Source organism: Salvelinus fontinalis, chromosome 33 (assembly GCF_029448725.1).
Source record: "Salvelinus fontinalis isolate EN_2023a chromosome 33, ASM2944872v1, whole genome shotgun sequence".
Classification (NCBI taxonomy): Eukaryota; Metazoa; Chordata; class Actinopteri; order Salmoniformes; family Salmonidae; genus Salvelinus; species Salvelinus fontinalis.
Window position 1 is genome coordinate 47690646 of NC_074697.1, and position 13464 is coordinate 47704109.

At 40.4% G+C, this 13464-nt stretch overlaps 1 protein-coding gene across 1 annotated transcript in view; it reads right to left on the reverse strand.

The window, feature by feature from the left end:
* The window catches only part of grik4 (glutamate receptor, ionotropic, kainate 4), a 438773-nt gene that overhangs the window by 152533 nt on the left and 272776 nt on the right, over window positions 1–13464 (reverse strand). Inside the window, exon 4 of the mRNA XM_055896489.1 lies at window positions 576–740. Within this exon, the coding sequence (XP_055752464.1) occupies window positions 576–740 (165 nt within the window). The remainder of the gene's footprint in view (window positions 1–575; window positions 741–13464) is intronic.

Below are 13464 nucleotides of genomic sequence, written 5' to 3' on the forward strand. Positions count from 1 at the left end.
TGTGCTCGAATTTATACACCTGTCAGCAACGGGTGTGGCTGAAATAGCCAAACCCACTAATTTGAATGGGTGTCCACATACTTTTGTATATATAGTGTATTTTCTATATATATATATATATAGTGTATTTACTATATATCTTCAGGCTAGTCATTCCAACCAAAGAAACAAAACAAGTCCAAAACCCTTTGACATCCACACATCCAAATACTTTTTAAACACAGAGAGAACCCATCAGCTATTTTCCAAAAATGTGTTTGCCACTGCCACTCGTTACTACAAATATTCCTAAACAAGATAGACTTATCCCGCTGTACTCAAGGGATTTCTGAAAGTGGGAGATAACAAGGGAAGACGGGCACTAAATTTAAATGACTGACGGAATGATGAACGGCCGGCAGACAGATACACAGTCCCTGACAGACACTGACAGCCAGCCAGACAGACAGACAGACAGACAGACGTTGTAATGTGGAACTCCGTGACATACTGGTCTTTCACTTTTTGAGACGAATGACAAAAGTCGAACATCGAAAGCCACCTCGTACTCCCATCCTCGCCCGCCCACTACTTACTGGTCTCTCCCATCTCATATTCACTGTCTCTCAGCAGCTCAAAGATGTCCACCTCCAGCTTGCCTGTTGTGGAACGGTTACTGGACCGGTTGATGCTGTCCTTCGCCAGAGTGATGGCCAATCTCTCTCCCCGGCTGCACTCCATTGGGTCGTCAAGTATGGCGGCTGCGGAAGAGAAGGCGAAGAAAGAAAAACATTAGAAGGGCTCTTTGGATACCCAGTGTCACGACGGCCCACATTGGCAAGACACAGTACATATACTTCAAGATTTCCTCAAACATACTGGGCTGCAAATCATGCAGAACTACAGAGAACGCCCTCATGGTTCATGGGGGTCGTTGTATCATTACCAAATGTGAATATGGTTCTGTCAGTATAAAGAAGTGACTTCTACTTGCTACGGTGTAAAAAAAGAAGCCAAATACAACAGCTTTACACATCATGCGATTCCCAATCCGGAGTCCCGATCTAAATCAAATGAATCGTGCGCTGAGTGCGCGTGAGTGATGAGGCAACACATTTTAATAGGGCTGTTCCCGTTCACTCTTGATTTATCGCAATTGGAATTAACATCATTGTTGTTTTACACTTGATGCGCACCCCTCCAACATTTGAATATTACGAGAATGCACGTGTCCCAACTACACATGTGTGGGTGAAATGAATATGAAGGACTCAAAGAAGCAGTTGACAAATGGGGCTTCGCTGTGCGTTCTAGCAAGCGATTGAGCAACTCGGTGGGCGACTCACGACACAGTTTTAGGATAGTTGACGTGGCACATTGTGCATAGGTTGTAATCCTGAGTGCGTCCCAAGACAGCAGGTTCAGGCTCAACATTGTAAAGTAATTTGTCGAGTTAGACTAGGGTTGAGTAAAAAAACATTACATTTTACGTATAAATCAATTGACAAGTCATGTGAACCCTGAACTCACCAACATTACCATAGTCTAACTAAAACCAGACAGGGTATGTATAATTCCTTCCAAAATTGACACAATCCACCAGAAGCAATAGCATTCAAAACCTGCTTAAATGCTAAATAATAGCTTTCTTTCTGTAGGAATGTTGCCCGACGGTGAGGTCAATCAATGCATGTACAAACATGTGTACAACTGACCTCTGCATTTCTCTATGCTCTGTGTCAATACATAGCTCAACCCGTACAGCAACTTGATAGGTTCCTCTAAAGAGCAGGTCATTTGCCTGACATTTTTGTCGAAATTGCAAAAACATTCACACTCCAGGCTCCGTTTTAACAGCAAACACAGCTATTACCGCTTTCCCTGAGTTCTCCAGCGCGTGAGATTAATAGCACTGTACTTAGATACAGGATCGGATCTAGATGGAGGTCAATGACAGTAATAATTACTGTAGCATTAGAGCTGATAAACCACAGCCACGATGGGATAAAACTGGCCTTTTCCCATGCAGATCACACAGATAAAACTAACCCAAGTTCACTTTGGTCAATGAGACAACCATTTATGCAGATCAGCATTGGTAGTGGTCACCGCAATTAGGGACGTTTACAAAGATTCAGATGAAGGTAAGCAAAAGGTAGTCCGAGGTTTATTTCTCCATTTATTTGTCCATTTATCCATTATTTTACACTTCATTAAACTTTTGGTAAATAAGAGGATGCAAAGAGGGACATACTGGATTAGTCAGCGTGTATGTGCCTTGCCTTGTCTCTGCTAGTGCAAACAGAACGCAGCCTACAGAATATAATTAACATGATGGGGGGGGGGGGTGTTTTTAACCAATTAAAAGTTATATAGATTTGATGACGGCAAATAAAGTGGACAGCTTGTGTCACACAGAGCTTTTTTTTGTAGATACATTTGCAAATGAACACAACTAATGAACATGTGATGCGTTCTTGTCACCTCATAATATATCACTATGGGAGTTTGACTACGCAATTAACGGCCATGGTATTACGTTACGCTAACTTAGGTTACTTTATTCGCTCAACATGGCGGTCAAATATAATCAACTGGAATGCAAAACATCAGGGTTTGCAAGATGTACCTATAGCCTACATTTATACACAAAACATACTGCATAAAGAAATGACCGACAGACAGTGTACGTAAAATACATTTCATGTTTAAAAAGTAGCCTTCAATGAATGTCCGCTTGCCTGCCCACATAGCAGTCACACCGTTAGTTACACAGCCCAAATTGGCCTCTCTTATTGCCTCTGGCAAGTTTTGTTCTGTTTCTATAGTGAGAGCAGCAAGGGCAAGAGCTGGGCAATTCTCTCACACGATTCAGACACCCTCTGAGCTGTATTTACTCTCTCCTCTTTAACATTAATATCTCCTTCCTTTGAATGACTGAGAGGTTCATTTCAAACCCCAGCCCTTGAACCTTTTAAACCAATCAATGGGCAGCCCAGAGGCGTGCCGAGGCATTTGCAGGACACACTGTAGTACAGTACGAGCACGGTCAATGGCCGTCTTTCTCTCTACATGTTTGTAATACGCTGTCCATTTTCAAAGCTCTTGGGTGTGTAGATGCCTGGCCATTACCTGATATGGAGAGGAAGAAGGGTGCAATGGGGAGGAACTGGGCTGTGTTCACATGGTTATTTGGAATCAATGCTATAGTGCACTATCAGGGCCACATTCAGTATAGGCAAACATGGTTGAACGTTGCAGATAGAAATGTCATTAATAGAGCTAACGTGAATCCGTATCTCAACAGTAAATGTCAGAGATTTGTTTGTTCTACATTATATTTTTCTGCATGGATAGTCCAAATCATTGTGCCCTCCTGAGCAGTCCCATGCCTACGGCTAGGGAAAGCGGCAGAGCGGCAAGACCGGAGTTTCTCCATTGACTATACATTGCTACACATTCATAACCCAAGAACATTGCTTATACAGTAGTCATTGCATATACAGTTTTCCATGCATACTGTAGTACCTACAGAGAGTGATTCACACATACTTCAGATGGCCTCGCAAACAACGATTGAGTATCTCATGGGAACATGACGTGGGATGTGTGAGCATCTGTAGTGCATCTCGGTGACTTGAGGACATTAGACAATCGCTTGCTTTCTCGCTGAGGTGAATTGTTATCCGACTGCAACGTGTATTCACGGGGAATCTTTCATGTTCATCCTGAGAACACGGCAACATTGAAACAAGAGAGAGAACACAAAGACAGACCACCGCAGATACCGGTTGATCCAAAACTTAATAGCAGAACATTAAATATGACTCTGGGCTGCACTCTGAACCAAAAAGGTTTTCAAATGGCAAAGCGCCTCATGAGGTGTTCTTACCATCCTCTGAGGTTCCCTAATTCATCGCTGCAGTCTCTTATCAGAACAGCTCACTACTTAAACACACCAAGCGACATAACAATCAAGCCAGAGCCTAGAAGCATAAAAAAATACCATCTATTTAAGATGTGTACAGTACAGAAAAGGAGCGTTTCACACATATCGCTTGAACATTCGCGAGCCTCATAAACATGGTGTTTAAAGATCTCAGGTATTATTAATATTCCTCTCATCAGGCTTCTCTCCACTCCGTTACAAGAAAGGGCCAGAGGGATATTTCAGGAGATTATTACAATTTATCTTGTCTTCGCTACCAAGCTGAGACAAAAGTGATTCAAGGTTATATTAGCCATTAATATTTAATGTTGTTCGCTGGCCCTCATCTGAAGGACCTGCTCCTGACTATAATTACAGGGTTTATACGCTGGCACTGATTCAGACACCCTCTGAGCTGTATTTACTCTCTCCTCTGGAACATTGCTATCTCCTTCCTCTGAATGACTGAGAGGTTCATTTCAAACCCCAGTCAGATTCCTTCAAAATGTATTCCTTTTATTAATGCAAATTGTCTCACTTGTAAATCAATTGTAATATTTCAGTCTGTTAATGAGCTTGGTATTTTGACCGTGGGAATACAAAATCTCCACTGATTACTTCAGACACTAATTAACAAGACAGTGGACAGGGGATTTTTGATCAGTGATTTTACTGTTGAATGAGGTTTGGGAGGGGGGCATCAAGGTGCGTCAGCGAGCAGCATAGCCAATAGGCTATTTGCCATGCATGTCTAATAGCTGTTTTATTTACAAAGTGAATGACAAAGTATACTAAACTCAATATTAACACCATTAGAAGCCTTCAGAAGATTAGCTGGAAGGGGTGGACCATCCTCCTCAGTAAATTTCATAAAAACAAAATGTGTGAAACATTAAAAAAGTGATCGTTTTTAGATGAAACTATACTAAATAAATGTACGTCACCAAATACACACTGTAGGTTAGCAGCACTCTGTAGGGTAGCTGGAGGACAGCTAGCTTCCGTCCTTCTCTGGGTACATTGATTTCAATACAAAACCTAGGAGGCTCATGGTTCTCACCCCCTTATATAGACTTACACAGTAATTATGACAACTTCCGGAGGACATCCAAACTACCAGAGCTCTTGCAGCTTGAACTGACATGTTGTCCACCAATCAAAGGACCAGAGAATGAATCTAGTGCTGAAAGCTATAGCTAGCTAGCACTGCAGTGCATAAAATGTGGAGAGTAGTTGACTCAAAGAGAGAGAAAGACAATAGTTGAACAGTTTTGAACAAATTTAGCCTACTCAAACCCCCGGCTCAAACAGAGAGGGATGCTATTTTAGCTAGCTGGCTATGGCTATCCAACACAGGAACTCTTCCAAGTCAAGGTTTATTTTGCTTTTATTAATTTATTGCCACCGGGGCACACCGGTGTAACTACTAAACTGGTTTCTGACTGTACATTGTACTGCATGATTGTAGCGGGTTTACTAACGTGTTAGTTCCAGTAGCTATGTTGACTATGACGTGACAACAATGTAGACTGTGTGTAGCAGTTAGCGGTCATGATATGAAGGTTTGACTTGGAAAGGTTTTTTTGCCTGGTCACAGAGAGCTGATGTGTTGTGCACTGAAGTCCACAAGCGAAGGGAAAAGGTGAGAGGAGGAGAGTGCGTAGATAGTTGAGAGAAGGAGTTATATACACAACGAGCAAAGTGATCATGCTGTTTTTATGTGGTTGCTATGAAAGGGAACTTTGTTTGCGTGTGATCAGGGGTGTATTCATTCTGCCAATTCTGTCTTAAATGAAAGCAAACAGAATGAAATGGGGATAAATATACCTTAATTTGTCCAATCGAAACTCTCATTTGCAACTGTTGGACTAATGATGTCACGCCCTGACCATAGTAAGCTGTTTTTCTCTGTATTGGTTGGGGCGTGATAGTGACTTGGGTGGGTCATCTAGGTGATATTGTATTTCTATGGTGGCCTGATATGGTTCCCAATCAGAGGCAGCTGTTTATCGTTGTCTCTGATTGGGGATCATATTTAGGTAGCCATTTCCTCATTTGTGTTTGTGGGATCTTGTCTATGTTTAGTTGCTTGTCGCGCTAGTTGTAATAGCTTCACGTTTCGTTTGTTCGTTTTGTTGTTTTTTGTTCGGTGTTCATTTAGTAAAAATAAATATGTATGCCTACCACGCTGCACCTTGGTCCATTCATTACGACGATCGTGACAAATTATTAAACGCTAGATCAGCTAGATGCAGGCAAGAGTGTGCAAGGTGGTATTGAATGTGTCACTGTATGTCACCTTAATTCTCTCTACCTGTGCACCTACGTTGTAAACTTTCATTCATAGGCTAGGTTGTAGCAACCTCATGATGGGTAAATGGAAAATTTGAGAATCATGTAGTAGCCTAAACCGATGTTACATTGAGCTGGGTGAATGAAATATGAATGACAGTCAACCAATATGCTGTAATAGAAATAAGGCCATGCTCATATATATATTTTTTTTTAGAATCCTCCCTCAGTAAATGGCACCGACCGCCACTGATTCACACCCCTTGACTTTTCCCATATTTTGTTGTGTTACATCCTGAATTTAAAATTGATTAAATTTAGATTTTGTGTCACTGGCCTACACAATTTCCCATAATGTCAAAGTGATTTTGTTTTTAGAAAATGTTACAAATGAATTAAAAATTAAAAGCTGAAATGTCTTGAGTCAATAAGTATTCAACCCCTTTGTTATGGCAAGCCTAAATAAGTTCAGGAGTAAAAATGTGCCTAACAAGTCACATAATAAGTTGCATGGACTCTGTGCAATGATAGTGTTTAACATGATTTTTGAATAACTACCTCATCTCTGTAACTCACACATACATTTATCTGTAAGGTTCCTCAGGCGAGCAGTGAATTTCAAAGATAGATTCAACCACAAACACCAGGGAGATTTTCCAATGGTTTGCAAAGAAGGACACCTATTGGTAGATGGGTAAAAAATAAAAATAGCAGACATTGAATTTGAGCATGGTGAAGTTATTAATTACACTTTGGATGGTGCCAGAGAGGAAGAATACTGCTCATTTTACCAATGGTGACCAATGGTGACTTCAAAACAGTTACAGAGATTAATGGCTGTGATAGTAGAAAACTGAGGAAAGATCAACAACATTGTAGTTATTCCACAATACTAACCTTAATGACAGAGTGAAAAGAAGGAAACCTGTACAGAAAAAAATTATTCCAATACATGCATCATGTTTGCAACAAGGCACTAAATGAATACTGCAAAAACTGTTGCAAATCAACTGACTTTTTGTCGTGAATATAAAGTGTTATGTTTGGGGCAAATGCAATACAACACATTACTAAGTACCATTCTTCATATTTCCAAGAATAGTGGAGGCTGCATCATGTTATGGGTATGCAACGTGAGTAAGACAAAGGAGACGATCGTGGACTACAGGAAAAGGAGGGCCGAACACACCCCCATTCACATCGACGGGGCTGTAGGTTAGTGGGTCGAGAGTTTCAAGTTTCTTGGTGTCCACATCACCAACAAACTATCATGGTCCAAACACAGTTTTGAAGATGGCACGACAACACCTTTTCCCCTTCAGGAGACTTAAAAGATTTGTCATGGGTCCCCAGATCCTCAAAAAGTTATACAGCTGAATCATCGAGAGCATCCTGACCGGTTGCATCACCACCTGGTATGGCAACTGCTCGGCATCCGACCGTAAGGCGCTACAGAGGGTAGTACGTACGGCCTAGTACATCACTGGGGCCAAGCTTCCTGTCATTCAGGACCTATATACTAGGCTGTGCCAGAGGAAGGTCCAAAGAATTGGCAAAGACTCCAGTCACCCCAAGTCATAGACTGTTCTCTCTGCTACCGCACGGAAAGTGGTAGCAGAGCGCCAAGTCTAGGTCCAAAAGGCTTCTTAACAGCTTCTACCCACAAGCCATAAGACTGCTGAACAATCAATCAAATGGCCACCCGGACTATTTACATGAACAACCCCACTGTTGCTACTTGCTGTTTATTATCTATGTCACTTTACCCCTACTTATGTACTAATTACCTCGACTAACCTGTACCCCCGCACATTGACTCGGTACCGGTACCCCCTGTATAAAGCCTCTTTATTGTTATTTTATTGTGTTACTTTTTATTTAATTTTTTACTTTATTTAATTTAGTAAATATTTTTTAAACTCTATTTCTTGAACTGCATTGTTGTTTAAGGGCTTGTAAGTAAGTATTTCACGGTAAGGTCTACCTACACCTGTTATATTCGGCACGTGTGACAAATACAATTTGATTTGTAATTGTTAAGGACTGGGGAGTTTTTCAGAAAAAAAAAGAAACGAAATGGTGCTAAGCACAGACAAAATCCCAGAGGAAAACCAGTCTGCTTTCCAACAGACACTTACAGATGAATTCTCCTTTCAGCAGGACAATAACCTAAAACACAAGAACAAATATACACTGGAGTTGCTTACCAAGACGACAGTGAATGTTCCTGAGTGGCCTAGTTATAGTTTTGACTTAAATCGTCTTGAAAATCTATGGCAAGACTTGAACATGGCTGTCTAGCACTGATCAACAAGCAACTTGACAGAGCTTGAAGAATTTTTTTAATAATAATTTGCACAGATTATACAATCCAGGTATGCAACGCTCTAAGATAACTACTCAGAAAGACTTACTTGTAATTGCTGCCAAAGGTCATTCTAAAATGTATTGACCAATGGGTGTGAATACCTATGTAAATGAAATATATTAGTAATTCGTTCTCAAAAAATGTGCTAACATTTCTAAAACATGTTTTCACTTTGTCATTACCTGGGGCGGCAGGTAGCCTAGTGGTTAGAGCGTTGGACTAGTAACTGAAAGGTTGCAAGATCGAATCCCCGAGCTGACAATGTAAAAATCTGTCGTTCTGAACAAGGCAGTTGTTCCTAGGCCGTCATTGAAAATAAGAATTTGTTCTTGACTGACTTGCCTAGTAAAAAATGATGGGGTGTAGATGGGTGAGAAGAAAAAAATATATTTCAAATTCAGGCTGTAACACAAGAAAATGTGGACTAAGGTATGCATATGAATATTTTCTGAAGGCACTGTACTTTCCAGAGGCGTCTAGCATTTTATATTCATATTATAAAATGTGTTCATTTACATCATTATAGAAGTACTTTACATCCAAACAATTGAACGTGGCAGACCAAAGAGATTTATCTCCGTGGGTTAGCCAAATGTTCATGAGAGCTTATGTTTTCCACCGTATTTGAGCACAACCTGTTGCTTCATTACAATGGCAACATAGTGAACCCTTTGCGATAAGAACATACGGATTGGTTGGAAATGCAAGGGGATTCAAAATAACTTTGTCAGCAGTAGTGTCCTCATCACGTCATTGTTCAGAGAGAGAGAAAGGACCTATACTTCTGAGAACATATTGTTTGCTAACAGGAAATGAATGACACAGTTGAGTCTGAGGGTGCTTTGTTGCCATGGCCTTGTTCAACTCTAACATTATTCATCTCAGAAATGGACAGAGATGAAAAAAAACTAATTACAACATATTGATCCAGTTGGATTTGTGATTAATGTAGCTAGGACGACAGTGTCACTGCCTGGGCTTCCACCATAATATCTAAGGCAAATACAATACGTAATCAGAAGGCTGAAAAGAGGCTGGAATCTAATTTAATGGTGGTTGATTAAAGGAAAATACCACTCAAAAATGCATCATACCGTGACACTTTCTATAATTTGATAGTTCTATATCTAGAAAACTTGATCACCGACATGCAAAACATTTTGGGTTGTATCAACAGTGGACTAATAAAAAAATTAAAAAAGTGTCGATTTTTCCTTTACGAGACAAACTCTGTCTCAAATGACACCCTATTCTCCCCATGTGGAGTTCTGTGTGACTGTTAAAAAGTACAGTATGATATACAGTACTGTTAAGATATTAGGGAAATCCCAAATGGAGCATCGAGAACCTATGTGAAGTTTTTTGGAAAACCCCAAAACTAATATCAGCAGGAAGTTACATGCAGTAGATTTTCTATCTGGCTTGAAAAAATGAGGAATACAAGATGACATGTTTCTCATATCAAGAGAAATTCTTTCAGTTATGAATCATGGGAGCAAAAGAAATCCCCAGGTAGAGACGTAGTGCAGAGCAAGAGTTCCCCTCAGGACGTGGGACACATTTATTTAGTTCCCAGAAAAGACTTTGCATAGTGCGGAAGCAATACTTTGTGCAATAAAAAGCAGTTTTACAAGAAGTTGTAGAGAAAGAGCACACAGGAAACCTTCTCTGACAGACATTGATCAATCCTGTGTGTGTGTGTGGGGGGAGGTCACTAGGCACGGGGGAATAATGATGGCATTAATGGGGGTGATAGCTCATCCCTCTTGCCATTGGAATCCACACCCTGGGATGTGTGGTGCAAGGGATAATTGTTTACATCTCCAGCCCTCTGTTTTAACCCCTCTCCACCCATTTTATCACTTAGCGCCGGGCTGCATTGTGGAAAGAGAACACCAGGCAGGCTTCCGATGCTGCAACCACAGGCATGCATCCAAAATGACACCCTCTTCCCTATTCAGTGCATGACGTTTGACCGTCAAAAGTAGTGCACTATACATGGTATAAGGTGGCTTTAAGGCAAACCCACAGTCTCCTGCACAGTAGCTGTCTGAGCTGGGAGGAGGATAGAGGAGCTTCAAATCAGTCACAACCGAATCTTGATAGCCAGCGTTCAATAGCTGAGAGACTACGTCACAAGTCTAGGAAGTATGATAATGAGAAAAGACTGCTAAATGCTGTCTGTGGCTTGAGCTGTTCATTAGATGTCATGTGGTGTTGACTATGTTCATTGTATCTTTTCTGTTTGTTGGTCTTTTTTTGTGTTGTGTGTATGAAAATCAATTTTAAAAAAGGTATTAAGAAAACATATTTAACATCAACTGCCTATGTTCTTAAAGCATACCCATTCCACTAATAAACTTGACATCATAGCTGCGTAGAGCACTACTCAATCTTAAATTGGAACTGGCAGCGTTTTACTTTGCAGATATGAAACAAACAATCATCACATCAGTCAAAAATACAAAATTCCCAGTTTATCTTCTTGAGAATACAGGGGGTGCTGTTTCGCATTAGCATAATTGCCTCTACAGATTAAACTGCCTCTTATTCAATTATTGCTGTTACTATATGCATATAACCATATACCATTGGATAGAAAACAAGCTATGGTTTCTAAAACCGTTCCAATTTTGTCTCTGAGTGAAACACAGGTCATTTCACAGCACTTTCCCTGAGCCAGAAGAAGATTGCAAGATGTGTATGCTCGCTTCAACGCTCTGCCTATATATGGTCATGCCACCTATGACCCGAAACACACTTCATTCTTCTTCCTCTGGGTGTCAGGAAGTTGTCAGAGGAGAAATTTTTTGTTTATCTTGTACTGACGTGAAATAAGACCTATTTCTTTAGCGTGACCGACAACTTCCGGTTTTCTGAAATGCGCGTTGTAGAGGTGCCATTGTCTTTTGTTATGCTGACGTTACGGATGAAAACTATCTCCGTCTCGAAGTTTGTTTGATACATGTGACCATATCACCGTAATGTATGTTTTTTCAATATAGTTTAATCAGATTATTAGAATTTTTTCGGGAGTTTTGCCGTGTTCCGTTCTTTGAGTTTTTTAACTTTGGACAGGGACCGTGCCAGTCGACCAGTACCCAGGCTAAATCAAGTGGGGAAGTTGCCATTGTGAATGGATTGAACGACTCATCAGGACTAAGGACACCTTGATCAACATTCTGATGAAAGATCAGCAATAGTAAGACCCAATTTACGATGTTATTTCATATATCTGTCGTGCATGTGAACTGGTCGGGCGCGTCCAGCTGGTTCTGGCTGGCCTGGTTATGCTAATTTAGCGCTACATTTTGTTTTCGCTATAAAACATTTAAAAAATCTGAAATATTGTTTGGATTCACCAGATGTTGGGCTTTCAATGTCTGTACGCTGTGTATTTTTTCTGAAATGTTTTAAGACAAGTAATTAGTTATATAACGTATACCTGAAAAATGCACATTTAAAAAAAAAAAACTATGCTATACCATAAATATGTTATCAGACTGTCATCTTATGAATTTGTTTGTTGGTTAGTGGCTATCAATATCTTAGTTTAGCCGAATTGGTGATAGCACCTGATGGAGTAAGAAACTGTTGGAGTAAGAAAATGGTGTCTTTTGCTAACGTGTTTAGCTAATAGATTTACATATTGTGTCTTCCCTGTAAAACATTTAAAAAATCTGAAATGGTGGTTTTATTCACAAGATCTGTGTCTTACATTGGGTGTCTTGGACTTGATATTTAGATGCTACTATTTAATTGTGACGCTATGCTAGCGATGCTAATCAGTGTGGGTGGGGTGGGGGGTGCTCCCGGATCCGGGTTAGGTACTCTGTAGAGGTTTTAAGCTAGATCATTTATTTTATAAGAGGTTTTAAAAATAGGTTCTATTTGACTCAACATTCCATGACATACAGTAAGGCATTGTTGGTAAGAATAGATGGACGCAGTTCAATGCATGATTCATATAATTCACCAATACATTTCTTGGTAGTCCCAAAAATATTGCTATCAGGTTGTAAATCCCAGCTAGCCTGGTACATTGTTGGCTGCCTCCATTTCTGGAACGGTTTCAGTTTCAATGACTCAATATTTTTGACAAAAACAGACGAATGTAAATAAGGCTGGCAATGTCAATACAACCAAACTAGCAAGGACAATGACCACAAGTCAGTCATAACGTGGCTAATAGGTTAGCGTATTTATTTATGTAGCAAGCTAAAAACACAGAGCCTAACGTTAGCTAGATAGCTAGCTGCTAGCTAGCTGCTAGGAAGATGTTATGCCATTGGAGGAGTGACTGACTTTTTCCCCTCATATCGCTTTTCGGTGGCTACACAGCTAGAGATGCAGTTGTCATTTGGTTAGCTAGCAAGACATGTGAATCGCTAGCTGGCTATGCTGAACTTGAAATGACTGTTATACAGTTAGCATTTCTCTTGCGTTCGCAAATTCACTCTGGCTATCTACTCCGATTTCAGAGCACTCTCGTCTGAGTGTGCCAGAGCGCTGAATAACCAATGAATTTACGAACTCGCAACACCTGCTGAATATGACCGGTGTCAGTAAGCGTAGACAAAAAAAAGGTAATAGTTAGTCACGAACGCTCTAGATAACATGTAAACAGCATAACCAGTTTTGCTAGTGTCAGAGTGAGGTGTTCGCTCATTTGTGTCTGGAAGTAGCTAGCTTGCAAGCTAATCAACTTTAGCTTGGGTGCTTTGTTGGGACAAGAATGCACATTGGCAGGCAAGCTGCAGAAGGACAAGCAGGCTACTTACTATTCCCCATCTTTGATCAGTGCAATTTTAATGGCCAACTAGCTAAAAAAGTTTCAGAGGGTTTATCTAATGTTCCTTTGTTAGAATGGAGCTCATTTTGCTCTGGCTAGTATTGG